Source organism: Cervus elaphus, chromosome 2 (genome assembly GCF_910594005.1).
Source record: "Cervus elaphus chromosome 2, mCerEla1.1, whole genome shotgun sequence".
Taxonomy (NCBI): Eukaryota; Metazoa; Chordata; class Mammalia; order Artiodactyla; family Cervidae; genus Cervus; species Cervus elaphus.
The window spans coordinates 10,354,683-10,382,519 of NC_057816.1; the positions used below are offsets into that span (position 1 = coordinate 10,354,683).

General features: G+C 52.1%; 1 protein-coding gene across 1 annotated transcript in view; it reads right to left on the minus strand.

The window, feature by feature from the left end:
* Positions 1-27,837, minus strand: part of FADS2 (fatty acid desaturase 2) — a 37,592-nt gene that overhangs the window by 1,904 nt on the left and 7,851 nt on the right. The window contains exons 2-11 of the mRNA XM_043872252.1: positions 22,862-22,972; positions 21,171-21,368; positions 20,950-21,051; positions 15,372-15,497; positions 7,356-7,416; positions 6,892-6,968; positions 1,389-1,486; positions 1,034-1,130; positions 686-765; positions 90-215 (exon numbers count right to left, since the gene is read on the minus strand). Of these exons, the coding sequence (XP_043728187.1) occupies positions 90-215; positions 686-765; positions 1,034-1,130; positions 1,389-1,486; positions 6,892-6,968; positions 7,356-7,416; positions 15,372-15,497; positions 20,950-21,051; positions 21,171-21,368; positions 22,862-22,972 (1,076 nt within the window). The remainder of the gene's footprint in view (positions 1-89; positions 216-685; positions 766-1,033; positions 1,131-1,388; positions 1,487-6,891; positions 6,969-7,355; positions 7,417-15,371; positions 15,498-20,949; positions 21,052-21,170; positions 21,369-22,861; positions 22,973-27,837) is intronic.

Genomic DNA, 27,837 nt, shown 5'->3' on the forward strand with positions numbered 1-27,837 from the left:
GGCGGTCCCACGACCACGTGCCTCCCAATCCCTTCCTTGTCCCCCAGGGACCTGGGGTGTCTCCCATACCCATGCCCGCCCCTCCTTACCTGATGATGTCTTGCAGGGCCCGGAGCAGCGGCTTCTCCTGGTACTCAATGCCATGCTTGGCGCACAGTGACCTCACCAGGGGGGCGATCTTATGCAGGTTGTGCCGGGGCATGGTGGGGAAAAGGCTGGGGAGAGCGTGAGGGGGGGGGGGGGGGGGCCGTGAGGGCTGGCCCACCGCCTCCACCGCCCACAGGGAGGCTGGCCAGGCCCGGGAGACCCTGTCCGTCTCTCCCGGCGTGCCCGCAGGGGTGGCTGGCCTGCAGAGGGGGAGGGCTGGGCCTCGGGCTCCCTGTTAATAAACGGACCAGTCGCCCGCCCTGCCAGGCTCACGGGATCCAGGGAGATGCCAGGGCCCACGCGCAGGGGTGGGTGCCACTGTGATCACATGGTCCAGGGAACAAGAACCCCTCTCTAGGCCTCCAGGAGGCTCGTGGGTGGTGGTGGGGCGGAGATACAATCTAGGGTTGTTGGGGGAAAGACAGAGAGAGGGAGCCCCCACCTGCTGCCCTCTGCCAGGTGAGGCTGCTGGCAACTTGCCTCCATGGTATGCCCTCTGCCTACCGCCCCCCCCACCCCGGCCTGCGCCTGCGCTCACTGGTGTTCGATCTGGAAGTTGAGGTGACCGCTGAACCAGTCGTTGAAGAAGGACTGCTCCACGTTGCAGGTGGCTGCTAGCTGTTGGGGAGAAGGGGGTTGAGTGGCTGGGAGCAGAAGCACAAAGGGACCACTCTCCTTTCCACGAGGCCCAGCCTTCCCCGGGTCTCACCGCCCTGCCCCGATTTCCCACTGGTCCCTCCAGAAGCTCCCGACCACCCTCTCCTGCCCAGCTCTGGGCCTCCCAGTGGAAGGACACCGGCAGCCCCAGGGAAGGGCAGGACGGCACCGGGCCGTGGACCTGGGCTCCGTGGGCCGTCCCCCAGCAGCCAGCGCTGGCCGCCCTCACCTGGCTGCTGAACCAGTCGCGGTAGGGCTCTCGGTCAATCTCCATGGCGATGTGATTCATCTGTGTGACCCACACAAACCAGTGGCTCTCCAGGAACCTGGAAGGGAGCTCGGCTCAGCGTGCAGCCTGGCGGCTCAGCCTCCACAGGGTCCGGGGAATCGGTGGGAACCGAGTGTCCCTCCCGACCCCAATCGGGGCAAGGCGGGTACAAGTGGAGGGGGTTGAGTGGAGCTCCTTGACGAGGGGCCCGGGCAGAAAGTGGGACTTCTGAGGCTTTCCTCTGGGGGGCCTCACATCAAACCCCCATCGGGGTGCTCGGGGGCCAAGGGGCTAGTAGCCAGCAAAACTCAGGCACCTGATGAAGTTGAGGAAAAGGATGGATCCCAGGACACCATAGAAAGGGATGTAGGTGATGAAGAAACGGGTGTAGTAGCTGATGGCCCAGGCCAAGTCCTGCGGAGAGAAACACGGTTAGACATGGGAGTATCTCACCCTCCTGGGCATGGGGTCCCAACCACAGGTGCGTACACAGCAAGCCTGGCTCACTGCTGAGTGAAGGCGGCCAAGAAACCCTATGGGCCTCCAGGAAGCTGGACACTGGGTCCAGCTAAGGATCCAAGGCCTGCCAGAGGAGGGTGTGTATGACAGTCTTTGTGTCTAGGAGAAGGCTAAGAGGTTTTAGCAACATGGAGGGGCTACAAGCTCTGCATTTAGGGAAATCCGCAGGGACGGGGACTAGCAGACACCGGGAGTCGGCAGCTCGTTCCTGATCCTGGGGATTCTGGAGGTGCACCAACACACCCCCGACACCCGCAGGCTCACCAACTGCTCATCGGCCCCCAGAGGTCCTCACTCCATCGCGACAAAGGCCAGGGACGCCGTCCATCACCCACCTCAGGGCCCTCCCAGCAGCCTGACAGTGCTGGTCCTCTCCCCCCACCCGCGTCTCCTCCCAGCCCCTCTTCTGTTCTGCTCTCTTCCTGGGCAAGCACCCCCCCTCCCCCAGCTGCCTCCGTGGCTCTGCAACCATGGCAACTGGAGAGAACTGTCTTAGCTCCAAGCCCACTCTGTCCTCCCCTGCTAAGCCCTCCCATTCCACCCAGAGTAGCCACAGGGACTGGCGACCACTCTGCTCAGCCACCCTGCCCCAGCGCGTTCCCACCTCAGGGCCTTTGCACTGACTGTTTCCGCCCCCTCATCACTTCTCCCCAGACATTCGGCAGGGTAGCGGTCACAGCAAAGGCTCCTCCACCCTGTTCTCTGTGTGTGCTGTCTCTCCAGTTGTGTCTGACTCTTGGCGACCCTGTAGACTGAATAGCCCACCAGGCTCCTCTGTCCATGGGATTCTCCAGGCAAGAATACTGGCGTGGGTTGCCACGCCCTCCTCCAGGGGATCAAACCAATGTCCGTCTCCTGCATTGGCAGGTGGGTCCTTTACCACTAGTGGCTATTCTGTGTAGCTTGTAAGTAACTTTCTGAGCTGTGCCTCTGGTCCTCCGTCTTCCATATGGGAAAAGACTATCCCCCTGAGATTCTACAGGCCTGCCTGAAGGTGTGGCAACAATAAGCAGAGCTTGCAAGTTTGAGCTCTGACAACTCTGCTCTGGTCCTGGCACCAGTTTGCTGCCATAGAGACCTTCCTAACATGCAAGCTGGATCACGCCACTGCCATCCGCAAAGCCATCACGAGCCTCCTGCCCCGCCGGGGGATAAAGGACAAAATCCAGCCTCCCAGTAGGATGCACGGGTCCCTCACATGCCTGTCCACCATCCTGGCCTTGCCTGCAGCCTGTCACGTCTCCCACGGCCCAGCCGTGCCGTGCTGTCTGTGTCTAGCTGGATCTGCCTAGAGGCTCCTTCTCCCCTTATCTGCTCATTAAATTCATCCTTCATAGGAGCTCTGTTCAGTTAATCTCCACAAGCATGCAGTGAATACCTTCCCTGTGTCAGGGGCTGAGTTAGGTGCTAGAGGCAAACAGAAGTGCTTGAAAGCCCCTTGTCTGGAAGGACAGACTTTAGACGGAGATCCCTTCCATAGCATACGGAAGGGGAAACACAGTTACAGGGGTGACGGCAGCAGGGCATGAGGTCCAACCCTGTCCTGATTTAGAAAGACCCCCATCGGGCGGTGGTGCCCGAGACGGGCTGGGACACAGCAGAGGTTGGCCAAGCAAAGAACAGTAGGATGGATGTTTGCAGAAATGACAATGCATAGAAAAGTCCGCTGAGGCGAGCAGGGAGGGGCTATTTTACATATAGATTATATGCTCCACATACTCCAGCCCAAGCGCTCCAGGTCGGGGCAAGAGACCATGGCCAGGTCACATCCGCCTGGGGGAGACTGGCCTCTATCTTGGCGGCAAGGAAGAAGACCCACTGTGCTTTAAACGACAAGAATGTGGTTCCATCTAAATCATAAAAATAGGTCCCTGCCAACTGGAGGTGAGGAGATTCGGTTATTCCAGGAGCTCAGGGATGAAATGAGGGAGGCCCAAACCAGGACCCCTGGCCCTGCCGAGGGGGCAACATTCTCCAGGACTCTAGGAGGCAGGGGCAGTTCTGTGCAGAGACTGCTTGGTCATGGTGAACCCAGGCTGGTCCCGGGTGTCGGTGTCATTGGCTGGGGAGGAAAGGAGTGGGAAGAGTGGCTCGGAAGGGGTCTGAAGGGCCAGAAGTGAGTGGAGGGCAAGACCTTGGGACAGAGGTGGTCTTTAAGGGTGCATGTGCGACTAACAAGTCCCTCAGTCATGTCTGACTCTTTGCGACCCCATGGGCTATAGCCCGCCAGGCTCCTCTGTCCATGGGATTCTCCAGGCAAAAATATTGGAGTTGGTTGCCATTCCCTTCTCCAGGGGACCTTCCCAACCCAGGGATCGAACCTGAGTCTCCCACATGGCAGGCAGATACTTAACTGTCTGAGCCACTAGGGAAGCCCTTAAGGGGGTGGGGGAAGCCAGTATTTTAAGTTCTGTTTCTACTTTTCATCACATTCATTTTAATTCCTTTTTTGTGTGTGCTCAGTGCAGTAGTATGTACACATATGTTAATGGAGGCGCGTGCCTATTAACTGTGGTACAAAATGATACATGACCATGGACCACTGGTGTCAGGGGTGAAGGGATAAAGGTGATAAGGGAGACAGAGGTGGAGGAGAACCAGTAGAGGCTGGACTTGGAAGCCGACAAGGAGAATTTCAAGAAGGAGCGGATCGTGGGATCAGATGCAACGGACCTCCAGGAAGTTGAGGCCTGGGGACAGCTCCAGGATGTAGCCACTGGCAATGCTGGTTGGCCTTTGGGGCTGGACAGTTCTCAGCAGTGCAGGGGGGTGGGGGTTGGGGGAGCTGTCCCAGGCATGGCATGGTGCCCATTAAGTGCCAGGTACACTCCATCCCCGCTGAGTTGTGACAATCAAAAATGTCGCCCTGGACTTCCCTGGCAGCTTAAGTGGTTAAGACTCTGTGCTTCCAACGGCACCGGGCCCGGGTTCGATCCCTAATCAGGGAACTAAGATCCTACATGCTGTGAGGTGTGGCCAAAAAAATCCCCTAATTCTCCCCAATATTGCCAGTGGCTCAACAGAATTCTTCCCACTGAGGACCACCACCCCAGGTCCCATCTGCACTTGGCACCTAAGCTCAGTTACCATAAATCAGAAAATCACAGCACAGAGCATGCCTCTGCCACGCGGGCCTCTGAGGGGTGCACTTGCGTCTGGTGCTAAGCCTGGTTAGTCAGCTACTGCTGTGCACTAGAAGCCCAAAGTTGCACCCTACTCCCTGGCAAGAGAGCCCTGACCCCAGGGGCCCGATCAAATATCCCTGGCTGGGCCACCTGAGCCAGTTCAGGTATAAAGTCTGATTCCCTTTCCTACTGTGCCTATTTCATGCTTTGTCCTTCAGGGAACACACACAGGGAAAAAAAAAAGCGGGGGGTGGCGGATTAAATATTCATGTCAGGCGTCTGCCATAAAAGCAGATTAGAGTGTCCCGAGCAGCGCTATCCTCTTCCACTATGACTCCTCCCAGGGCTCAGGTGAGCCCTGGTGAAAACAACAGTCACCACAGGGGCAGGAGAGTTGGGTTCCAATTCCCACCCCCTCACTGACCCAGAAACTCCTTCTCTCCGGCCCGGATGCGCCGGACACAGCTTCCCTGATAGCTCAGCTGGTAAAGAATCCACCTGCAATGCAGGAAACCCCGGTTCGATTCCTGGGTCAGGAAGATCCACTGGAGAAGGGATAGGCTACCCATTCCAGTATTCCTGGGCTTCCCTTATGGCTCAGCTGGTAAAGAATCCGCCTGCAATGCGGGAGACCTGGGTTCGGTCCCTGGGTTGGGAAGATCCCTTGGAGAAGGGCAAGGCTACCCACTCCGGTCTTCTGGCCCGGAGAATTCCATGAACTGTATAATCCATGGAGCCGCAAAGAGTCGGACACGACTGAGCGACTTTCACTGTGGGTGGCAGGGCCTAACTGTTCCTGAAGCACAGCGGGAACTGATGAAAGAGCATGCCCGACAAGCGTGGAGTACAGGTTTTACCAGCACAGGGCTGGCAGGGACTTCCAAATCCCTCCTCTTCCCCAAACACCCCCAACCTGCTTCTGAGTCCCAGGCTGGCCCTCTTAGCAGAATCAACAGGCACTTCTGCCAATAATACCCAGGGAAGCATGTAAGACAAAGTACTCTGAAGTCCTTCAATTGCTATACAAGCACGAGGACCTGTTACTGAGTGAGCAGTGTCTGGGGTGTGGGAGCGGGGTGAGTCCAGGCGGTGGCATTGGGGCGTTCTCATGTCTGATCCACCCCTTGGTGTCACCTTGGGCAAGCCCCAAACTCTCAGAGTTTCAGTATCTTCACTTATGAAACAGGGTTTTATAAAACAAAAAAAGATCGGTGATACCGACCAAGTGTCTGCTTGGTCTGGAAGGAAGAGGTCTTGTCCCTGTCCCAGTCGCAGTCCCAGTGAACCCTGTTCTGCCAAAAGCAGGTTCTGCCCAGGGCGACCACTTCCCCCAGGGCCTCCCATCACGGGCACATCCTCCTCCTCTGAGAACCACGCCTACGCATCTAAATCAAGCCAAGGACCGTTCCTCTCCAGGGTCCCGTCTCTCTCTGGAGTGATGGGCAGGATTGTGTCCCCTAAAATGACTCTTCATCCCCGGGACCTCACAATGGGACCTTATTTGGAGACAGTGTGCTTGCAGATGTCATGAGTGAAGATGCGATCATTAGGGAGGGCCCTAATCCATGACTGGTGTCCTAAGACAGAGGGGAAACCCGGAGGCAGAACCACCCACGGAGAAGATGTTGGCCATCCGCGAATCAGAGGCAGAGGCCAGCCCAGACCATTTCTCACAGCCCCCAGAAGGGCCAACCCTGCAGGCTCCTTGATCTTGGACTCTAGTCTCCAGAGCAGTGAGACAATAAGACCCTGTCGTTTAACAGAAGTGCCACCCAGTGTGCGGCACGTTCTCACACAGATTTAGCAAACTAAGTGCCAGGCTGCTCTCCATTTACCAACGGGAGAGCAGTGTGACCCGGACCACTGGGTCTAAGGGGCCTCACGGGGACTCAGGAGGGTGAGGGCTGGAGCCTTGGATGGGTGGACTGCATGTGACTCATCACTCGGCCTTCAGCAACTTTCTGAGGGGGCTCTGCCAAGGCAGGGGCTCTCCCAGTGGACGCCCTGCATGGGGGGATCTTTCGGGCTGGGGTGCTACAGCCTCACTGGCTCCTGCTGGCCTCAGAGCAAGTCCCTTCCTGAGGGTGACAAGGTAGTCACCCCAGGAGGAGATGCCGTGGGCCGCCCCAGGGCCGAGTCGCCCTGCTCCCACACTCCTGGGTCCCCTGGACTCACCACCCAGTCCTTGCGAACGATCATGGTCATGATGATCTGGTACTGGAAGTACAAAGGGACGAGCAGCGGCGGCCCAACTGCGAGAGAGAGAGAGAGGAGAGGGGCTTGGAGCGGCCTGTTCCACCCGGCGGGGCTGGAAGATGGGGAGGAACTGGGAGGGCAGAAGCCAGGATGTGGTGCCAGCTCTGTAGCTCCCGGGCAGAGGAGACTGGAACCTTGGCACCCTGAGAAGGGGGCTGGAAGTACCCGCTGACACCCTGCCCAGGAAGTCCGAGTGTGGCATCCAGGTGTCTGGGCCAGTGTCCCTTCTGTGTATCACGGGCCAGGATGGGTTTGTGGCTGTTGTTGCTCTGACAGCTTTGGCGTCACTTTCTGGGTCTGGAAGGGTGTCGGGTGGGAGCAGGGATGGACAGCCACACTGGGAAGGCGGTCGGGGTGTGGTTGTGGGGCGCCCCAGCACTCACTCAGGAAGAAGTACTCATGCTGGCGGTTGTAAGGCAGGTATTTCAGCTTCTTCTTGCCGTACTGAGGAGAGAAGCAGAGACTGTGAGCCCCCAGGACCCCTCGGACCCCCGCCTCCCATGCTCTCCTCCACCCGCTCTGCAGTCCCTGCTCCTTCCTCCCACCCAGGGAAGCTTTCTGTCCCTCTGCACCCTGGGCCCCTCTGGGCTGCCGGTTGCTCCGGCCAACACTTCCTCAGCCTTTGCTGGGCGCACCAATCCCAAGCTGGCCTCTCAGCTCAGGTGCTCCTCTGGAAGCTAGTGCTTCCAAAGCTGAAGCTCAGGGTCAAGTCACTGCCCACGGCCACACAAGAAATGGGCTGGCCAGGATCTGAACCCAAGAAAGCAGACTCAGAGCCCATGAGACAGGCAGCGAATAAATATTTGTTGAATGAATGCACCACGGAACAAGGAACTGGGGTGGCGGGGGAGTGTGCAGAGGCACTCAGAGGGAGCTCCTTGGCCAGCTTGCACCCCTTTGGAGAGAGAAAAGCCCCTGGGTCCCCTTGAGGAGCTCCCTGGAGCCCTCAGTGGCTGGGAGAACCCAGGTAACGGCTCGGGAAATTGTTACCAGTTACCAGGTTGAGCATCTAGTCCCTTGAGCCGTCTGCAATTTCCAGGCTGAGGCTTACCACTTGAGGTTCCAGGCCAGAGGGGGTTACCACAGGGACTCTTCAGGACACACCTGGTCACCTGGTCTTACCCCGAGCACTCTGATGCCCAGGCATACCACTCAGGAGGGCTGAGAGGTCTGGCTGGGGTGTGGACATCCTCATTGTACAAAGTGAGTGTGAGCCAGGATGGGGGTGGGAGCGGGGAGACCCACAGCCCCACAGGGTCCCTGCAAGCCCCTTAATTCCAAAGTCCAGCCCCCCGAGGACCAGCCCACCCTGCTCCTTGGGGAATGAGACCAAAAGATGCCGCCCACAGAGGGGGACCTGCTCTTGCCTGCAATGCTGGGGGACTGTTCAGGGAGCCCAGGCTCCTTGGGCTCTGCCTCCCACCAGCTGAGACTCGGCACAGGTCACTTAGCCTGCCTGAGCCCTGCTTGGCATCCAGTTAAGAGGAGTCAACGAGAACACGGGCATAAATGCCAGGGACTGACCCCTGGGACATGGCTCTTCACCTGCCCGCCACTTCCCACTGCCCCCAGCTCTGAAGGTCAGTGCCACCCTCATCGCATGATGTCCACTCCTGCTTATTGCAGCCAGGAGATCAAAGCATGTTACATAGGGAGAAACCTGGATGTCCTCTTGGCCAATGCTCCCGTTCTCCAGGTGAGTACACAGAGATGGAGTGAGTGCCAGCATCACAGGGAGGGCCCACGGAGGAGCTCTGGGTGAGAGCAGAGCCAAGTCTGTCCCCAGGGCATTCATCTTGGCACCAGTGACCATGGGGCTGGCACACCCCGCTGAAGCACCGTCAGAATCTATCTGTTTGGTCCGTGTGGCCTCCTGTGCCTTGGCAGGGGTCTCCCCCAATCCCCAGAATGCACGAATCCTTTGCACGAAGGCTGTCGTTAAGGCTGAGGCTGGTTGTCCAGTGGTTATGAATCCACCTGCCAATGCTGGGGACGTGGGTTCAATCCCTGGTCGGGGAACTAAGATCCCACATGCGTCAGGGCAACTAAGCCTGTGTGCCGTAACTACTGAAGCCCATGTATGTGCCTAGAGCCCTCAAGCAGCAACAAGAGAAGTCACCACAATGAGAAGCCCTTGCACCCCAAACAGAGAGTAGCCCCTGCTCACTGCAACTAGAGAAAGCCCGTGCACAGCAATGAAGATCCAGCACCGCCAAATAAACAAAATTTAAAAGCTCTTGCCTACTGATTGTCAGTTGGGAGGAGTCAGCCTTTGGACACGAGTCTGCCCTCTGCACCCCAGCCCCTAGGCTGCCAGCCTCTGAAATAAAGGGAACTTTTCTTTCTACCAATCTTTCCTCTTATATATATTTAAAAAAAAAAGATCGAGGCAGGCCCTGGAGAGATCCCAGTCAGGGCACCCCAGACATAGTCCTGGACAACATTGCAGGGGAGGGAGGGATTAGAGGCACCCCGCTAAGTGAGTGGTCTGGTGGTCTGGGTTCTGGGGAGCATGTTCTTCACAGAACAGTCCCCCCGCTCCCTCCCAGAAGCCAGGAAACAGGCCCAGACTTTGCAGGCTTCTCTAGCCCTGATAGGTGCCCTCCTCACCATACCTCTGCCCCACAGGTCGTCCCAAGGGACAGCCCCAGGCCCAGAGGAATCTCAGGCTGGCCCAGCTCTATTCTGGGAGTGAGCACTAGGGGCAGGATAGGCTGACAGAGGGTCCCCAGAGAGGGACTCGGCAGTGGGCACCCCGGGAAGCTGGTTTGAAGCTGCATTTGCACAGTGAGCACCCTGTCTGCAGTGATCCCTGGTCCCCTGTAGGGGGTGACAGGAGATTAACAGGCTGATGCTCCCAGGCCAGTCAGCACTGTCAGCTCCTGCGTGCATCCCTTCAAGGGCCGAGACTGCCCTGTGGGAGCTGCCATGTCACTGCCCCCAGGCAGCGGCTGGCCCCTCTGCCCACACCTGAGGGCTCCAGCTTTGGGGTGGGGGGTTCCAGATTTGGAAGCAGTTTGTTATTTGAGCAAATTGCTTTGCAGCCCCCCTTCCCCTGCCATGAGATTTGGGTTTGTTATGGGTACTCCATAGATCTGTTGAGGGCCGGTGGATGATGGGGCGATGAAAGCCCTTCAGGACTAAAGGAAGGCAGGTCACGGTTACACGGGCACCTGTGTGCCGCGATACACGGACCGTCACAGGGCATCTGATCCCATCCGGATGACCTCAGCTAGGGGGACTGCAAGATCGCCTGTCAGTGTGAGGCTGACCCAGGGCGCTAGCTTCCCCTCTGAAAACCAGCAAGCACAGTGGGGATTCGGGGATGCCAAGTCAGGCGTGGGCCCAACCTGGTTTCTTGACTTTCCCATGCTCAGCTCTCTGCAGCCCTCGGTTGTCTGCCGTGGGTGCAGGGAAGGGAGGGGAGAGGTGTCTTAGGATAAGAAACCCTCGGAGGAGGGGCTCTTGGCTTCTTAATACATCAGGAAGCTGGAGGGATCCAAGAAACACAGGCCCCTAGCGTCCAGCAGGTGGTGGCCCCGGGCAGGGCCTTGCAGGACCTGGAAGCCCTGGCTGGGAGTCATTCAGCCAGGGTTTGGATTGTGGCACTCACTGCTTTTTCTAGCTGTAGCCTTGAGCTAGTTATTTCACCTCTCTGAGCCTCAGCTGTCCCATCTATAAAACGGGCTGGATGAGAGCTCCTGCCTCACGGTTAAGCAAGGATTAAGTGACGCCCCACATGTGGTGCTCAGCATGGTGCAGGGCCCAGGGACTAAGCAAGAGTCAGCCTCCCCCTCCACGGGGGCCCGCAGGCCCTGGGGGGAGCCTGTAATCCTCTCCCCTGCAGGAGAGTCCTCATCACACGTGAAGAAAGCCTGGGCTCTGGGGCGGTCACAGGGAAGACGCAGACTCAAACTGCGTGTCCACACCCCGAGGTGCAGCGGCACATGCAGGACCCACTTTGATGATGTGTCCTCAAGCCGAGGTTGAAAGGGATGCAGGTCAGAGGCAGCGGCAGGGGGAATCCTGGCGGCCTGGCTTCCCGGAGGCCCACGACCCTGGGGCCCTGGCCAGCTGACACCCCAGTGCTCCTCCTCTCCACGAACCATGAGGCCCGACTTAGATTACGGGCTGAGGGGGTGCCAGGGGCATGTACAGGGGACTTTTCAGCCTTGGAACAAAATATCTGAGCAACAAGGGCCTGCCTTGTCCGTTCAGGGTTGGGGGAGGGGGGCAGCTGGAGAGCCCTGCCTGCCTCTGGGAAAGTGCAGACTCACAGGCAGAGAAACGAGGAGCCGGCCACAGCAGGCATGCGAGGAATGGCAAGACTCCAGCCCAAGGGCCCCGGCTGCTCCAAGGGAATACTTGGCCTGTTCGCAAAGGTAGTCTGGAGGGTCAACTGCTGACAGGCCATGGGGCAGGGAGAGCCTCCCATGGGGTCTGAAAAGCAGGCTCTCAGGCCCAGAGGCAGGCGGAAACACTCCTGGCTTCTGAGAATCCACTTACAGAGTTCCAAAAAAAAAAAGTGGGCAGCAGGGAGCAAAAACAAGACTACCCCTGACATCACCACTATTCAACTCTGTTCTGAATTTCTAGTAACGTCATAAAGCCTAAACCAGAAATAAGAGTGGAGAGCTATTAGAAAGTGTCTAAATTTTCACTATTTTCCAAAAATATGATTGTCGACTCAGGAAATTCAAAAGAATCAACTGAAAAACAACTAGAATCACAAGCAGACATCAGTGGACCCTAGTTGGACGTAAGATAACTAGCCAAATGGCAACAGTTTTCTTGACTACCACAGAAACCCCTGTACAAAATATAGACGTTATTTAGGATTCAATTGAAAGAAATATGGCCACAAGGCATATAAAGAAGAGGAAAAGCTTTCTAAGAGGTATAAAGAAGAGACTCAAGTGTAAATGGAGAAAGATGTTGTATTTCTGGATGGAAATGATGTAAATTTTTTCTGGAAGGGGCAAGTCAGTCCACGACAAGCTCTTAGTGAGTTAGAAGGAGCCACGGGTGCCCAAGTCACTCAGACAGTGTCCTGCACTGACGCTCAGTCCAGACCAGGCGCTGGGCTTCAGGAGAGGACACCTCACCCCTCAGCAGGCGCAGCGTGACCCAGGAAGGGGAAACCAGAAAAACTGGCTGACTCCTGCAAGTTATGGACGTAGACCATCATCTTAGCCAAGCCTCATGTGGCCAAAGTCAAGCCTTCAAAAGTGAACCGAAGGACTTCCCTGGTGGTCCAGTGGTTATGACTCTGCGCTTCCACTGCAGGGGGCATGAGTTTGATCTCTGGTTGGGAAACTAAGATCCCACCTGCCACAGGGCCAAAAAAAAGTGAAACCATAAAGCACTGAAAATATATGAAGAACTTTCTAAGCATAAAAGGAAGGTTCTGGGACTTGCCTGTGGTCCAGTGGTTAATACTTCGCCTTTTAATGCAGGGGGTGTGGGCTTGATTCCTGGTCGGGGAACTAAGGTCCCACAGGCCTCATGGCCAAAAAATAAAAATAAAACAGAAGCAATATTGTAACAAATTCAGTAAAGACTTTAAAAAACGGTCCACATTCTTAAAAAAAAAAAAAAAGAAATCTTAAAAAAGAAAAGTGAAACCATAAAACACTAAAAATCTGTGAAATACTTCCTAAGCGTAAAATAAAGATTCCTTCCAAGCAGCATGGTCCTGGTGACACCAGGAATCCAGGAATAGCTGGCTTCTTCCCGAGTATGTGAGAGAGCATTTCACAGAGCACTATGGTCATGGTCTTAACGTCAATGGCAACGGGATGGCCCGATCCCCCAAACTTCCACTGTACCTCCCAAAAGTCCGCACTTGAGAGGCATCCAGGGAGAGATGTTGGAAGGAGTTTCACAGCTACCACACAGAAAGAGACGCCTTGGCAGCATCACTGGTGAGACTAGGCTTTATTGTCAGGAACACAGAGAGTACTTGTCAAGCCAGCCAACAGCTCTACAACATGAAGCCTCCCCACCTAGAAAGCGAAGACTTTGTCTTTTTATCACATGGACTCCACTTAATCAGTCCTACTAATCTAGACACCTCAAATCAAAGCAAGCAAACTCATTCTGAGAAGGAAAATGCAAGCATGTATTTTGGCAAAGAAAATCCTCGCACTTGAGAAGACTCGTTAGAGTCCCTTGGACTGCAAGATCAAACCAGTCAATCCTAAAGAAAATCAACCCTGAATATGCATTGGAAGGACTGATGCTGAAGCTGAAGCTCCAATACTGATGTGAAGCCACCTGATATGAAGAGCTGACTCATTGAAAAAGACTGTGATGCTGAGAAAGATTGAAGACAAAAGAAGGGGGATAGCAGAGGATGAAATGGTTAGGTAGCATCACTGACTCAATGGACATGAGTCTGAGCAGACTCCCGGAGATAATGAAGGACAGGGAAACCTGGCGTGCTGCAATCCATGGGATTGCAAAGAGTTGGACATGACTTAGCAACTGAACAACAACAACAAAGTCCCTGGCCAGCCAGAGAGGCGCCACATGTCCAAAGAGCCAAATTTTGGCTAATTTCCTCTGAACTGATAATGTCACAGAAAACTTATGTTTCTGCTCAAATATTCTGTTGGGTAGATATGAGACGGGAGGAGTGGGGTACCAACCAGAGTTGAGGAAACAGTCTCCCTCCTCTTCCTCTTTGAAGTCTTGGATGCCAACACTGCTCGGAATACAACCAGTTCAAGACACTGCTCCTTATGGAGGGTAAAAGTGCCTCTCTTGGCAAATGCTTATCAGGCTTATCTGTGCACAGTTTGGTCACACTTAAGATCTACATAAAAGCAACAGGGATCTTCTAAACTTTGGTTTACATCATCAGTGTATTTCAGAAAAGTAAAGCTTCTATAACATTTTTTTTTTTTCACCTAGAAGCTCTACTTAAAAAAAAAAATTAAATGAGGAAGAGTCTTTAAATCCTTTAAAAGCATTGGGCATGGCTTTATTCAAAGACTCAGCACTGGACAGCCCCAGATGGAGGCTAATGCACTTGGACTCCAGCAAAGAGGCCCACGTTTGGTGAAGAAGCCAGTTGCAGGAAAACTATCTAAGTTTGAATTTTTGTTTTTAAAAAAGATATGTGTGTCTATGTTTCTTCACACATAGAAAATACCTGGAAGGATTAGAGACTGCTGTCAACAGTGGTCACCAATGTTGACACCAACAGTGGTCAACAGTGTCAGGGGCATGACAACTGGGGGCACAGCAGGGATGGGAGAGATAACAGGCGACTTGCTTCTCAGTCTGGTCAATTACTATTACTATTTAAATGCTTACAACAGGTATGTCTATACTTATAATAAAAAACTAATATAAAACCAAGGCAGGGACTTTCCTGGTGTCCAGGGGTTGGGAACCTACCTACCTGCCAATGCAAGGGACATGGGTTTGATCCCTGGTCTGGAAAGGGACCCACATGCCATGGAGCAACTAAGCCCACATGCTAAAACTACTGTGCCCATGTGCTGTAACTACTGAAGCCCACGTTCTACAGCCCATGCTCCATAACAATAGGAGCCACCACATTGAGAAGTCCTTGTACCACAACTAGAGAGAGAGTAAGCCCCCATCACCAGAACTAGAGAAAACCAGTGTGCACCAACAAAGACCCAACACAACCAAAAATTAAAAAAAAAAAAAAAAAAGACTTTGCCTTCCAGTGTAGGGGGTGAAGTTTCGATCCCTGGTCTAGGAGCTAAGATTTCAGATGCTTTGTGGCCAAAAAACCAAAACATAAAAAAAACAGAAACGATATTCTAACAAATAAAGACTGTAAAAATGGCCCACATTAAAAAAATATATTAAATTAGTTAATTAAATAAATAAAATAAAGACAAGGCAGTGTGATGTAGTGGAAGGAAATGGCTCAGTTGTCAGATCTGGGGCCTCATCCTAGAATGGCCACTAAACGATGTAACCCTGACCACATGCCCTCCTCCTGCTGAGCTTCACTTGGCATCTGTGGTGAAGCAGGTGGAACCAGACCCTGTGGAGGTCCCTCCAGCATCGGGGACTGTGACTCTCCAAGTAAGGTTTCCTGGAGCTGGTCTTTGGGAACCAAGCATGAGCTTTGGAGTTGTGCCTTCCTGCCAAACTGTAAGGAACAAGCTAGGAAATGCTCTTCCCCAGCCCATGGGTGTCAAGGAGGTATCTAACACTCTGATAAGGAGCTGCCTTTGTTTTTTAGGAGGCCATTCCATAGAAATTCCAGCTGGAATGATTCAAGGTGTCCAGGAAAGGTTTCTGTGTAAATATCAGACACAGAGGTGTCTGTCTGACTCTCCACCCTACGGTCCCTCCCCTGATTCCTGCGCAAGCCAAACAGTCCCGTGGCCACCCTGGCCCCTTCATCGTACCTCGATGGGCTGCCATTCACCCAGGACAAACACGTGCAGCATGTTCACATCGGGATCCTTATGGAAGACGTTGGGTTTGGCATGGTGCTGGAAGTGGCGGTGGTTCCACCAGTTGGCAGAGGCACCCTGTCAGGGGAGGAATAGCGATGAGCAGAGCAATCCTGGTAGTGGGGGCGGGGGGGCCCAGGACCCGCACGTCTTGGGACCAGATCCTAGCAGGTCCGATACTCAGGTCCCTAAAGTCAGAAATTGACTCTGCCAGTGCTGAGTCCAGAGTGCTGGGCAGCCCCTTGGCCAGGACTTCTGCAAGGAGCCGATTTACTCCACCCCTCCACCCTGATCATAAGATGGTGCTGGTGATGGATGGAGAGGCAAGCACTTCAGCACACGTTGGGGGGCCTCAGCTGTCCACCAGTCCCAGGGGGGAGGCTAACAGCCCTCATCCTCTGCTTGTCTCTCATGCACGCCTGTTGTGCAGAGGGGAACACTTCCACTTGGGGAACAGTAAGAAGTGGTCCCTTACCATATGGACCCAGCACTGTGCCCTTAGGTATGTGTACCGAAAAGAAACGAAAACATGGCCACACAAAAACTTGTACACAAACATCCCCAGCAGCATTATTTAAAATAACCAAAGCTCATGCTCTGATGAAGGGATAAACACTATGTGGCAGATCCAAATGGAATCTTTTTGGCCATGCCATGAAAAGGTGTGACGTACTGACACGCACTACAGTATGGATGAACCTGAAAAGTACGATGCTAAGTGAAAGAAACCAGCCTCAAAGGAGTCTATTTACAATGTCCTGCGATTCCATTTACATGAAATGTCCAGCATGGGGGAAATCCATGGACAGAAAGATGAGTGCTTACCCAGTTCCAGGGTTGGGATGAGGGGTTTGGAAGAGATGGCTAAGTGGTGTGGGGTTTCCTTTGGGGGTGATGAAGATGTTCCAAAACTGATTTTGATGGAGGGTGCATAAATCTGTGAATATACTACAAGTCATGGACTTGCACACGTAAATGGGCAAACTGTAGAGCTTGTGAATTAGATCAAGAAAGCTTAAAAAAAAAAATGAAGACCATAAATGGCTCCTGCTCTCAGAGGGCCCAGAGAGTAACTGGCAAGAGACAGCCCCACAGCCAGAGGGGCCACTGCACTGAGAGGTGACCACTGAGTCATGTGGGTGAGTCACACCATGTCCAAAAGGCTTGAGCTTAATAAACAATCACCAACACAAGCAGGTAAGAGCTTTCTGGCTCCAACAGGCAAATGATAATCCCAGGTAACTCCCTGGCAGTCCAGGGATTAGAGTTCCAAGCTTTTACCACCGAGGGCCAGCTTCAGTTCCTGGTCAGGGAACTAAGATCCCACATGCCGCACAATGTGGCCAAAAATAACAAAAAATTATAATAAAAATCATAATAAAATTACAACTCTAGGAGACAAAACGCATTACATGAGTATTTCTTTCAAGGCCACGAATTTCTGTCTCACCAGCTCCAACTCCAGATGTATTTTGAGGGCATGTCCCTCTATGGAGTCACCCAGTCATACAAAGAAGGAAACAAAACTCCTCTGACTTGTCAGCCTGAGGGTTTCATGGGTGAGCAGCTGCTGGATCAATCAATGCTTTGGCCTAGGGTTTGGCCATCTACAAAAAGGCCTAATTGCAAAAACAAACATTTTACTTGGAAGATGTTTGGGTACAAACGCAGTCCCTGGACCCTAAGGGCCATGGGCGGGAACAGCTCTGAGCAGCTGTGGCCTTTGCAATGACCTCAGGTCCCTGGGCCTCCAAACCCAACAGAGCAAAAATAAAAAATAACAGCAAATGAGAGCTTAGAGGATTGGGAAATGAGACGATACATTGGTCTTTCTAGCCAAAAGGAGCCAAGTTCCCGGGAAAAGCACAATGGAGTCCATGGTACAAAGGAATTAAGGAGCAAGGTATGTGAAACATGCGGTTTAGAATCCACCAACCAAGAGATGTTTGTTGAATGAATAACTGGAGGAAAGAAAGATGGGCTGTGAGCACCTTAAGGATGAGATGTGGCAAGGTGGGGCCACCCCCGAACTTGGCATGGGGTGTAATGATGAAGTAGCTTTTGATGGTGCTCTTCTCTGCTGATTCTCTTCCATTCTTCTTCACTAGGCCCAACTTTACATACCATTCCTGGGACAGGGCAGCCCTGCCTGCCTTGGAGCCAAGATTCAATAATGCCTGTCCCGGGGATGGAGCAGGGAAGGAGGCCAGCCCTTGTCTACCAAGGGAGAGTAGGGCCTCCCTCCACACTGGGGTAGGGGGCCCTCACTCCACATGGGTAGGGGGCCTCACTCCACACCGGGGTGCTTCACCCCACACTGGGGTTGGGTGGGTCTCACTCCACACTGGAATGTGCTGACAGAGCTGTAAAAGTTTTGGGAGGCCACTCAGAAGGTCTGTCCTTGGGCAGCATACTGGGTAGGAGGGGGCAGACATAGTGAGGGTCCCTTTTCTGACAGAGGCCAAGTGACGGCCTTGGGGGAAGGGGAGCGTGAGCTGTCACAGAAGCGGAGAGAAAGCCTCCTTGGTTGGCGCCAGCAGGGGTGGGCAGAGCCATAGTAGAGCCTCGTTAACAATATTTTCAAAAATCTGTCACCCTTTTGCTCATCTTGTTTTGAATTGAGAGAACTGCCGAGTTTGACGATCTCTCTCAACCAAGCGACAGTCAAGTAATTTTTAATTAAGTTGAAGTAAAATAATAATAAATTTGGTTTCAGTATAAATAATAAACTTAAACTTCGTCTTGGGGCTTTTTATATACCACCTTTCCAAATTTTAAGTAGCTTTCAACTACTTTAATTCTCTGGTGAACAAAATTCAACCAGTTTAAAAAAAAAAAAAGAGAGAGAACACATAAAAACATGTATGTAAGATACAAGTTGTCCTTCGGTTTCATATTCCAATAAGTCTCAAAGTCCTAATATTTATTTAAAATGTTGGTATTTTGTTCATTGTGGATTTTTTTTTTTTTTTGCATTAATTTTACTTAAACAAACAAAAAAAAAATTGCATGGCAGCCTGGATAGGAGGGGAACTTTGGGGAAGAATGGATACATGTATATGTATGGCTGAGTCCCTTTGCTATCCACCTGAAACTATCACAACATTGTTAATCAGATTATACCCAATCAAAAGCTTTTAAAATATTGCATTAAAATGCTACTTATTTCACTCCTGATTCTTTTTGTCATCGCTTGAATTTTGCGTTCCTGGGACACACTTGTGTGCTCACTTGCCTCACCCTAGTCCCAGCCCTGGTGACCCCAGATAAGGCTGAGGAAAGACTTGTGGGTTCCAAAGATTTCCATTTCCAGATGCAGTCTAGATGGTGCCAGGCCTGGCGGTTTGCATTTTATCCTGAGCGCAATGCCAAATAGACGCTCACCCTCACAGAACCATGTCTGTACAAGGTTAACCCCAGGAAAAAATGGCCACCGGAAGTGACATGGGGAGAAATGGCCACCGGAAGTGATGGGGACCAAAGGAAAAGGCGTATTTGGGAGGTGGACCCCCCCCCCCACCCCCCCCCGCCACCCCCCCCCCCCCCCCCCCCCCCCCCCGCCCCGGCCGGAATCCCACGGCAGCGTGGGCTGGCATTAAGAAGCGGGTCCCAGCATCCTGAAGCTCCCGGCACCCCGTTCAGGGCCCTCAGTGGGCTGAGCTAAGACGTCCAAGTTGGTGGGGTCCTTGAAGACTATAATAGGACCATGTGCCTACCACGTGCCAGAGCGATGCCATGAAAGCCAGGATGCTCCTTGCTCTGGGGCACCCCTGACTGAGCTGCCTGGTTAAGCCACTGGCTTGGACACAGCACGCAGGACACAGCTAGCAGGGAGCTGGCAAGCCATCAGCAGAACCCAGGGCCCTGACCTCCTAGAACCTCCCAGCCTGAGTACCCCATCACTCCAGATTTCACAAATCAACGTTCTACAAGAAGGCCAGTCCCCTGTCCCGACTTCATCTTCTGACAGAAGAGCTGTGTCCCAGAGCCCTTCAAGGTTACACAGACATCAGGAGGGACAGGCCCTCCCGGCTCCCACCCAGAATCTGGAAACAGGACAAAGTTCATCTTTGTTAAGTGTGTAGGGATAACCTGGGTCTGGAGTGAAATGTTACTCTCAACACTGAGGAGGGTTTTCTCCAACAGAAAAGGGAATAAAATGAAACAAAGCGCTCTACTATGTGCATCCTTCACCCCTGAAGTTCTGGAAAGAAACCAGATTCTCAGACAGCTCCAGGCTCAGGGCCAGGCAAACTGCTTACTAAGAAACTGGTTACCAGTTCAGTGGTAATTCACTCCCAACCAGACCCTGAGCGGACAAGTGAAAGACTGGATGTTGTTGGGTCACAGGGGTTGCCATTTAACCCAGACACGTAGCTTTTCCCAAGCCAAGGTAGGGAAGGACAGGAGTCTTTGCAGCTAGATGCTGCTAGGGTAGTGCTGGGCAGGAGCATGAGAATCTGTTTCAAAGGGAGACTTGGCAAGGACTTATTTCCAAAACCAAAGAGATAATGCCTATCACATGAACACAAGGTTGCTGGCAAGTCCAGTTCGTCTTTGTACAAACTTGCCAAGCTACAAGGCTGTTGCAGGTCTGCCTCCTGATCTGTAGGGTGATGAGACAGCTACCTGCCCTTCTGGGTTTTACACAACTCCTGCCCTTTGGCTCAGTACACTGTTTGAAGTCCCTTATCTAAAGACTTAAGAGAAACATGAGGTCTCAGATATAAAACATCACCTGATGGAGGGAGCATACCGATGTATCAACAGAGATTGTTTCTTCAGATGCAAGCTATTATATATGGAATGAATAAACAGCAAGGACCTACTGTGTAGCACAGGGAACTGTATTCATTATCCATAATGGAAAAGAATATGAAAAAGGGATGCAGGAATGTATACATGCTTGCGTGCTAAGTTGCTCAGTCATGCCCGACTCTTTGCGACCCTATGGACTGTAGCCCGCCAGGCTCCTCCTTCTGTCCAGGACATTCTCCAAGCAAGAATGCTGGAGTGGGTTCCCTTTTCCTTCTTCAGGGGATCTTCCTGAACCAGGGATTGAACCCTCGTCTCTTACATCTCCTGCATCGGCAGGCGGATTCTTTACAGCTAGTGCCACCAGGGAAGCCCACCAAGGAAGCCCACATATAACTAAATCACTTTGCTGTACAGAAGAAATTAACAGAACATCATAAACCAATTCTGCTTTAATTAAAAAAAAAAAAAAGAGCGAGAGAGACTGCTTCTTTACTGGCTCCAAACTGAAAGGGATTTATCAGTAAGTCCTTAGGTAAGGAACAAATGTAATCAACTAAGAAGCATGTGCCTGTTTGCACAACCACTACCCTAGTTTTGTGTGTCTAGTGTGGTTAGGAGACAGGTCTTAGAAGCTCAGAGAAGCAGAGGGTTGGCAGGTCCTGCAGCTCACCCAGGACACTGACCAGAGTGGTGACCTGGTCCAAGGGAAGCGAGATGGCAGTGTGCCCACCACTAACTGATGGAATGGATGCCCAGGGTGGCCAACATTTACCTTTAAGTGACCGATGATGAACTTGTGAACAATGTGGTTCCACATGGACTTCTTGTAAACAGAGAGGTGGCCGTAATCGTGTTGCAGCCATCCAGCCTGGGCCTGGGAAGAGAGGGCCACGGAGGCTTTCAGAGCATTGGCGCCTAGGCACCAGGCCTCTGCCAGCTGGGGGAGGCAGGGGGCGGGGGCTTCAAGTGACAGGTGAGGATGTCACGCCTCACCTGAGAGGTAGCAAGGACGAAGGCCGTAATGATGGTTGGAATCCAGCCGTTGCCAAAGTAGAAGATAGTGAACCAGGCGATGCTCTCCATGGCGATGATGTGGGCCAGGTGGAGAAGGAAGAAGAGCTGGTTGCTCTTGAACAGGTTCATGTCCTCAGCGGTCTTCCTCAGGGCCCGGAAGTCCTCGGTGATCTGGGACTGTTGAGCCAGAGCACAGGAAGGAGTCAACTGCCCAGCCGCTCCAGGGGGGCACCAATCCACACACCCAAGCCCCAGAGGAGCCCAGTTGCTAAGCACTATAACGGCTGCTGTTGCTCTGTACCTGCCTGGACCTGGCACAACCTTGGAATTATGTGTTTGTCCACAGCCAGTTCAGTGGCAGAGAAAGGATTTCACTCAAAATGCTGTCCATTTCGTGTAGCAGCATTATTCAAGATAGGCCAAAGACAGAAACAACCCAAATTCTATTAATGGAGGAAGGGCTGAATAAAATGTGGTGCATACATACAATGGAATATTACACAGCCTTCAAAAGGGAGGGAAATGATGACACATGCTGCTAATGAGCAAACCCTGAAGACATTAAGCCAAGTGAGATTAAGCCAGACATGAAGAGACAAATACTTATGAGTCCCCTTCTATGAGGTATCTAGAAGAGATTCTTCAATGGAAAGAATAGTGTTTACCAGGAGCTGTTGGGAGGGACAGATGGGTAGTTAATGTTTATTGGAAACAGAATCTCAGTGTGGGGTGATGACAAAGTTCTAGAGACAGATGGTGGCGATGGTTGCACAACAGTGTGAATGTACTCAAAGCCACTGAACTGTGTATTTCCAGAGAGTTAAAATGGGGAATTCCCTGGTTGCCTAGTGGTTGGGATTCCACCCTTTCACTGTTAAGGGCCCCGATTCAATCTCTGGTAAAGGAAGTGAGATACTTGCAAGCTGCCCAGCACAGCCAAAATAAAATAAATATTTAAAATAAATATTTTATTTAAGAAAGGTTAAAATGGTAAATTTTATTATGTCTATTTTTTACACCATTTTTTTCTTTTTTTAAAAGTTTAAGGACTTTCCTGGAGATCCACTTATTAAGACCATGCTTCCACTGCTGGGGATGTTGGTTCGATCCCTGGTCAGAGGACTTAAGATCCCACATGTGGTGTGGCCAAATACATGAACTAAATTAAATGATAAAGAAGCTTATGTTTTCCACTACCTGACATGCACCCCTTGTTCTGAACACTCTATCAGACAGGAGAGGGCTCAGTGCGCTGGGCACATGGGAAGCAGAGTCAAGGGTGGGTGTGGGAAAGAGGGTATCACTGGGAGAAAGAGGGAAGCTAGGAGGCAGGGGTAGGGCATGAGGGGGAAGAAAGCCCAGATATAAGGGCAAGTGACTGGGGAAGAGAGAAACCCTCTGTGCCCAGCCTGGCACCACTGAGGCCCCAGAGGTAGAGAGGCTAGGAATGAATTACTCCAAGGGCGGGGGTGGGGGGCAAGCCTAAGCTGGCACAGGAGGAGGCGGGCTCACCAGGGCCAGGGGAGTCCTCCCTGACCCCAGGTGACGAGCAGTGGTTCTCCCTGGACAGGCACAAAGGCTCCTACCCCGTACCCTACACTCACCATTTTGGGGTGATCCCCTCCCCGCCACCCCAGCCCTCCCCTCCTTCCTCATCTGGTCAGACTCACATTCTTGCCGTGGTCCTGGCTGGGCTCCTCAGGGGCCAGCTCGCCAATCAACAGGGGCTTCATGAACTTGCGCACAAAATCAAGGTTGCGGTGGAAGGCCAGGAAGGCGTCCTGGAGAGCAGGGGGCAGGTGGTGAGTATCTCTACCCCGGCTCCGGCCAGCGCCTCCACCCCAGGGAGGGCAGGGCTTGCCAGCAGAAGCTCTGTGCCACTAGGACAGCAGGACACCAAACGGGGCATCCATGATCCGACCCCAAGTGTTCTCTGAGCCTCCTCCTGGCAGGTCCCTCGGCGCCGGATTCGCATGGCGATGCCACTTGCAGCCGCACTGTGATGAGGGGCTGCTGAGCTCACCAAGGATGTTTACCAAAAAATGTGCCCCCCTCCAGGGATGCGGGCTGGGCAGGGCTGGGAACCAAATTCTCCGAGGGCTACACTGCCACCCACCATGAAGCACATATGTCTGTCAACAAAGAACAAGCCTGGAGCTTACCACAGGTATGAAAAATATGCTTAGATGATGCTATACCCAAAACAGATACACGATTACATAAACGCATTGGTGGGAAGAGCTCTTTCATATTTTGAAAAGGTATGAAAATAATTATGAAGATTATGAAAGCTTTTTTATGTAGATCTCTAAACTGTTATATGTTAAGCCTGTGGCATCGGGCCTTGCTTTATCTGCGTTACTTTCCAAACTCTCTAATACTGCTGCATTGCTTTTAAAATGAAAAGAATGAATGCTGTGTCTTTTCATCTTTTTTTCCAATTATTAAGCAATGGGGATAATTTTGGCAAATTCACAAAATGTACAGAAGAATAAAGAGGAAAATTAATACCACTCAGAGAATGACTACCACTGCTAATATATCAGGATTTTTTTCTCCAGTTTTTTTCCTATACATGTATGTTACATAAAACAAATATAGCATTTCTCTTAGAGATGAGCTGACAATAGAGTCCCCGACCCCCATAGTATGCAGTGTGAGGTCACAGTGATAAACAGTGTTCACCTTGCATCAAACTAAGCTTCAAGGTGCACCTGAAACTAACATAATACTGTGTGTGCCTGCATAGTCAGTAAGTCATGTCCAACTCTTTGCGACCCCTGGGACTGTAGCCCACCAGGCTCCTCTGTCCATGGGATTCTCCAGGCAAGAATACTGGAGTGAGTTGCCATGCCCTCCTCCAGGGAATCTTCCTGACCCAGGGATCAAACCCAGGTCTCCTTCATCTCATGCATCTCCTGCAGTGGCAAGCAGATTATTTACCATTGAGCCACCTGGGAAGCCAACATAATACTGGACATCAACTGTATTTCAACTTAAAATTTTAAAAAATCAAGTTTTGAGACTTTGCTTGGAGAGAAGAACAAATCAAATGACACTATGAGAAACAATTGGAAAAATCAATGCAGTTGTAGAAAAGTGAGGATGTCTGTGTGTGTGTAGGAGGTGTGGGGGACGAGGGGCCATAGATTAAAAGAGACAGAAAAAGGTATAACAAAAGACTATAAAAACTGCAGTATTTGATTTGAAAGGCTCCTGTTTGGGGTGGGGGGAACCCAGCAGTTCTCCAAGACATTCTGGGGTTGAATGAGAAATTTGGAATATGGACAAGATAGCTGGTCATATTAAAAGAATCACTATTGAACTTCCCTCATGGTCCAGAGGTTAAGAATATGCCTGCCAGTGCAGGGGACAAGGGTTTGATCCCTGGCCTGGGAAGATTCCATATGTTGCTGGGCAACTAAGCCCACAGGCCCTAGAGCTTGCTCTACAACAAAAGAAACCACTGCAATGAGAAGCCTACATCTCGAAACTAGAGAAAAGCTGGCAAGCAGCAACAAAGACCCAGCACAGTCATAAATAAATAATATTAAAAATTAATAAAGAATCAGTATTAATTTTATTAAATGTAACCAAAGTATTGAGATCCTGTTAGAGAATGTCCCTGTTCTTAGAGGATGCTGAAATGGCATAATAATGATGCAGTTTATTTTCATATTATTTTCATACGATTCAGCAAAAAACAATGCATATATGCATAAAGAGGAATATGAAATGTGGCAAAATGTTGAGATTAGTGAATCTTGGTTAAGGATACACAAGTGTCCAATTCTTTCAACTTTTTTGTATATTTGGAAATTTTCATAACTTAAGAAAAAACAAGGAAAGGAAGAAATGAGGAAGATGCTGACAACTCATAAAAGTGTGTTCAGCCCCCGTGCCCAAGTATCTCACAAGGGTAATTGCCAGTCTTCTTCCGTTTCCTGGCATCAGGCCCTTCTGCCTGGTCTTTATTCTATTTGTGTCTAGAACAGACTGACAAAGCAACACTTTGTACAGAAGAAAACTGGGCCCGGAGTCTTTTAAAAATGTCTGCACCCCTACCTTGCTGAACCAAAAGGGATGGTAGCAGAGGATCTGAGCAAGTACCCCTTCAGAGAAGAGATGGGCTGCTATTGCAGGGGCCCAGATCAGGCAGTGAGGAGCCTGGGGTCTGCTCTGGGCCAGCAGGTACCTCCGCCCCATCCCTGCCTCCATCTCCTCTGCATGTGGCCTTGGTGGTAAGGCAGTGAGCATGCGGGCGTGCTAAGTCGCTTCAGTCGGGCCCGACTCTTTGTGACCCCATGGACTGTAGCCCCCAGGCTCCTCTGTCATGGGATTTCCCAAGCAAGAATACTGGAGTGGGTTGCCATGCCCTCCTCCAGGGATCTTCCCACCCCAGGGATCGAACCTGCATCCCAGGCGGCTCCTGCATTGCAGGCAGACGCTTTACCACTGAGCCACTGGTGAGCTGGCCTGCAGTGAGCACAGCCTTCCAAAGTCAGAGCTGACCCTCAGGCCCTGTCACTGCTTCACCTCGAATGACACCACAGCTTTTGAAAAAAGGGGAAGTTCTCGGTATGGCAGTTTCCTGACGAACAACGGCTGATAATAATGAAACAATCTCTACTCTGCCAGGCCATCGCCTCTCACCCAGCGCCCATGGCCTCCCCCAACCAGGTCCAGGTCACATCTCCCAGCCTCTGCCTGGATTGAGGAATCTGGTGGAGCAGATAAGACTCCTGTCCTGACCGAGGCCACCCCTGGGCCATCTCCAGAGGCCAAGGGAGAGAATGGCCACAACGTGCCAGGTGGGGAGAAAGGAAAGTGGTCTCCATTACCTCCCTGAAGCCTCAAGCCCCACTTTACAGATCAAGGCACTGGAGCCCGGGAAGGTGACATTCATTCAAGTGGCATTGTTGTTTAGTCGCTCAGTCATGTCTGACCCTTTTGGGACCCCGTGGACTGCAGCCTGACAGGCTCCTCTGTCCATGGGATTTCCCCAGGCAAGAATACTGGAGGGGGGTGCCATTTCTTTCTCCAGGGGATCTTCCTGACCCAGGGATCGAACCCAAATCTTCTGCACTGGCAGGTGGATTCTTAGCCACTGAGCCACCAGGGAAACCCTCAGGGTCAACTCCAGGTTCACCCGACCCAGGGACCACGTCCCCACAAGCCTCACATAGGTTGAGGAAGCCAAGCTCTGTTAATTGTCTCACTGTCTACGGCAGATGCAGCAGCTTTCCGAGCAGGCCTGGTGGAAACTACCTGGGAACCTGCCAAGCTGGTTACCACGCTCTTCTGCCTGGCGACCTGCTTCCTCAGCATCTCAGGGCTGGCTTGTCCCAACTTACCACCCCATCTGAAAGAACCACGCCCTAGTCCCATGCTTTCTAGGACATCACCCTGCTTTACCTTCTTCATAACCGTTATCAAAAACCACAAGTTATATTACATGCTCACTTCTTTATTGCCTGTTTCCCCAACTAGAACATAAGCTCCACCGAAGGGCCAAGCCTGTCTCGTTCAATGCAATAACCTCAGTACCAACGGCGATGTTCCAATGATGTGGGGTTTACAGGATCCCACAGCTGTGTACCCTCTCAGCTCAGCAGACTTTTCCACTCTTCAGCCATTTTGCACCTCTTGTGCTTCCAGAATATCATTGCCTTCTTGGTGGCTGAGATTATGCAGGTCAGCCACTGAACCATGGATTTTGTGTACCCATGAATCTTTACTTGTGCTGCAGTTCCTAGTTTAGAGAAGAGAAAAGAGACTGATGGAGGTGAAGCCAATGGGTCACGTTCCAGGTGCACCTAACTCTAGACTTTTCTGCTTTTCACACAAAAGTGAAAGTGATAGCTGCTCAGTGGTGTCCAACTATTTGTGACCCCATGGACTGTAGCCTGCCAGGCTCCTCTATCCATGAGCAAGAATACTGGAGCGGGTTGCCATTTCCTCCTCCAGGCAATCTTCCTGACCCAAGGATTGAACCTGGATCTCCTGCATTGCAGGCAGATTCTTAACCATCTGAGCCACCAGGGAAGCCCTGTTCATACAGAGGCCTCGATCAAAATGAACTTCCTCCTCCTGAAAGTGGACCACTTTTTGTGTATCCCCCTTACAAGTGTCACAGGTGCGCCTCACAAGGTTGCAGGGGGCTCCCAGCATCTGCTTGGTTAAAGCATCTGGCTGACACAAGGTAGGCCAAGGGGCAAGATAGTACAGACCAATCCAAATGTTGACTTTGGAACAAGAACTGGAAGCAGGCTTTATCCTTCTCTGGCAGGGAGATTGCAACCAAAGACTTTACAGGAAGGCCAGGGACGCAGGTGAAGGGGAGGGAGTGGCCAGCGGTTGGGGAGCAGGGGAGGCAGACCCACCCCCAGGAGGGTAGACGTGTGTATTAGATGCTAGGGAGGTTAGGCTGTAGATAAAGGACCAAAACACCCAGATTCCCCAAGGCAAGATCTTCACCAGTTCCTACTTCCACCATCTCCCAGTTCCCATGCCAGCCCTTTCTGCATGAAGAGATCCTCCCTGCCCAGCCCTCACGCGCTGAGGAGAACTCACAGCTCCTCCTGCACTGACCATCAGTGCTTATTTCTGACTGTGTCCACCTCTGCGGCGTGCTGTGTGTGTGTGT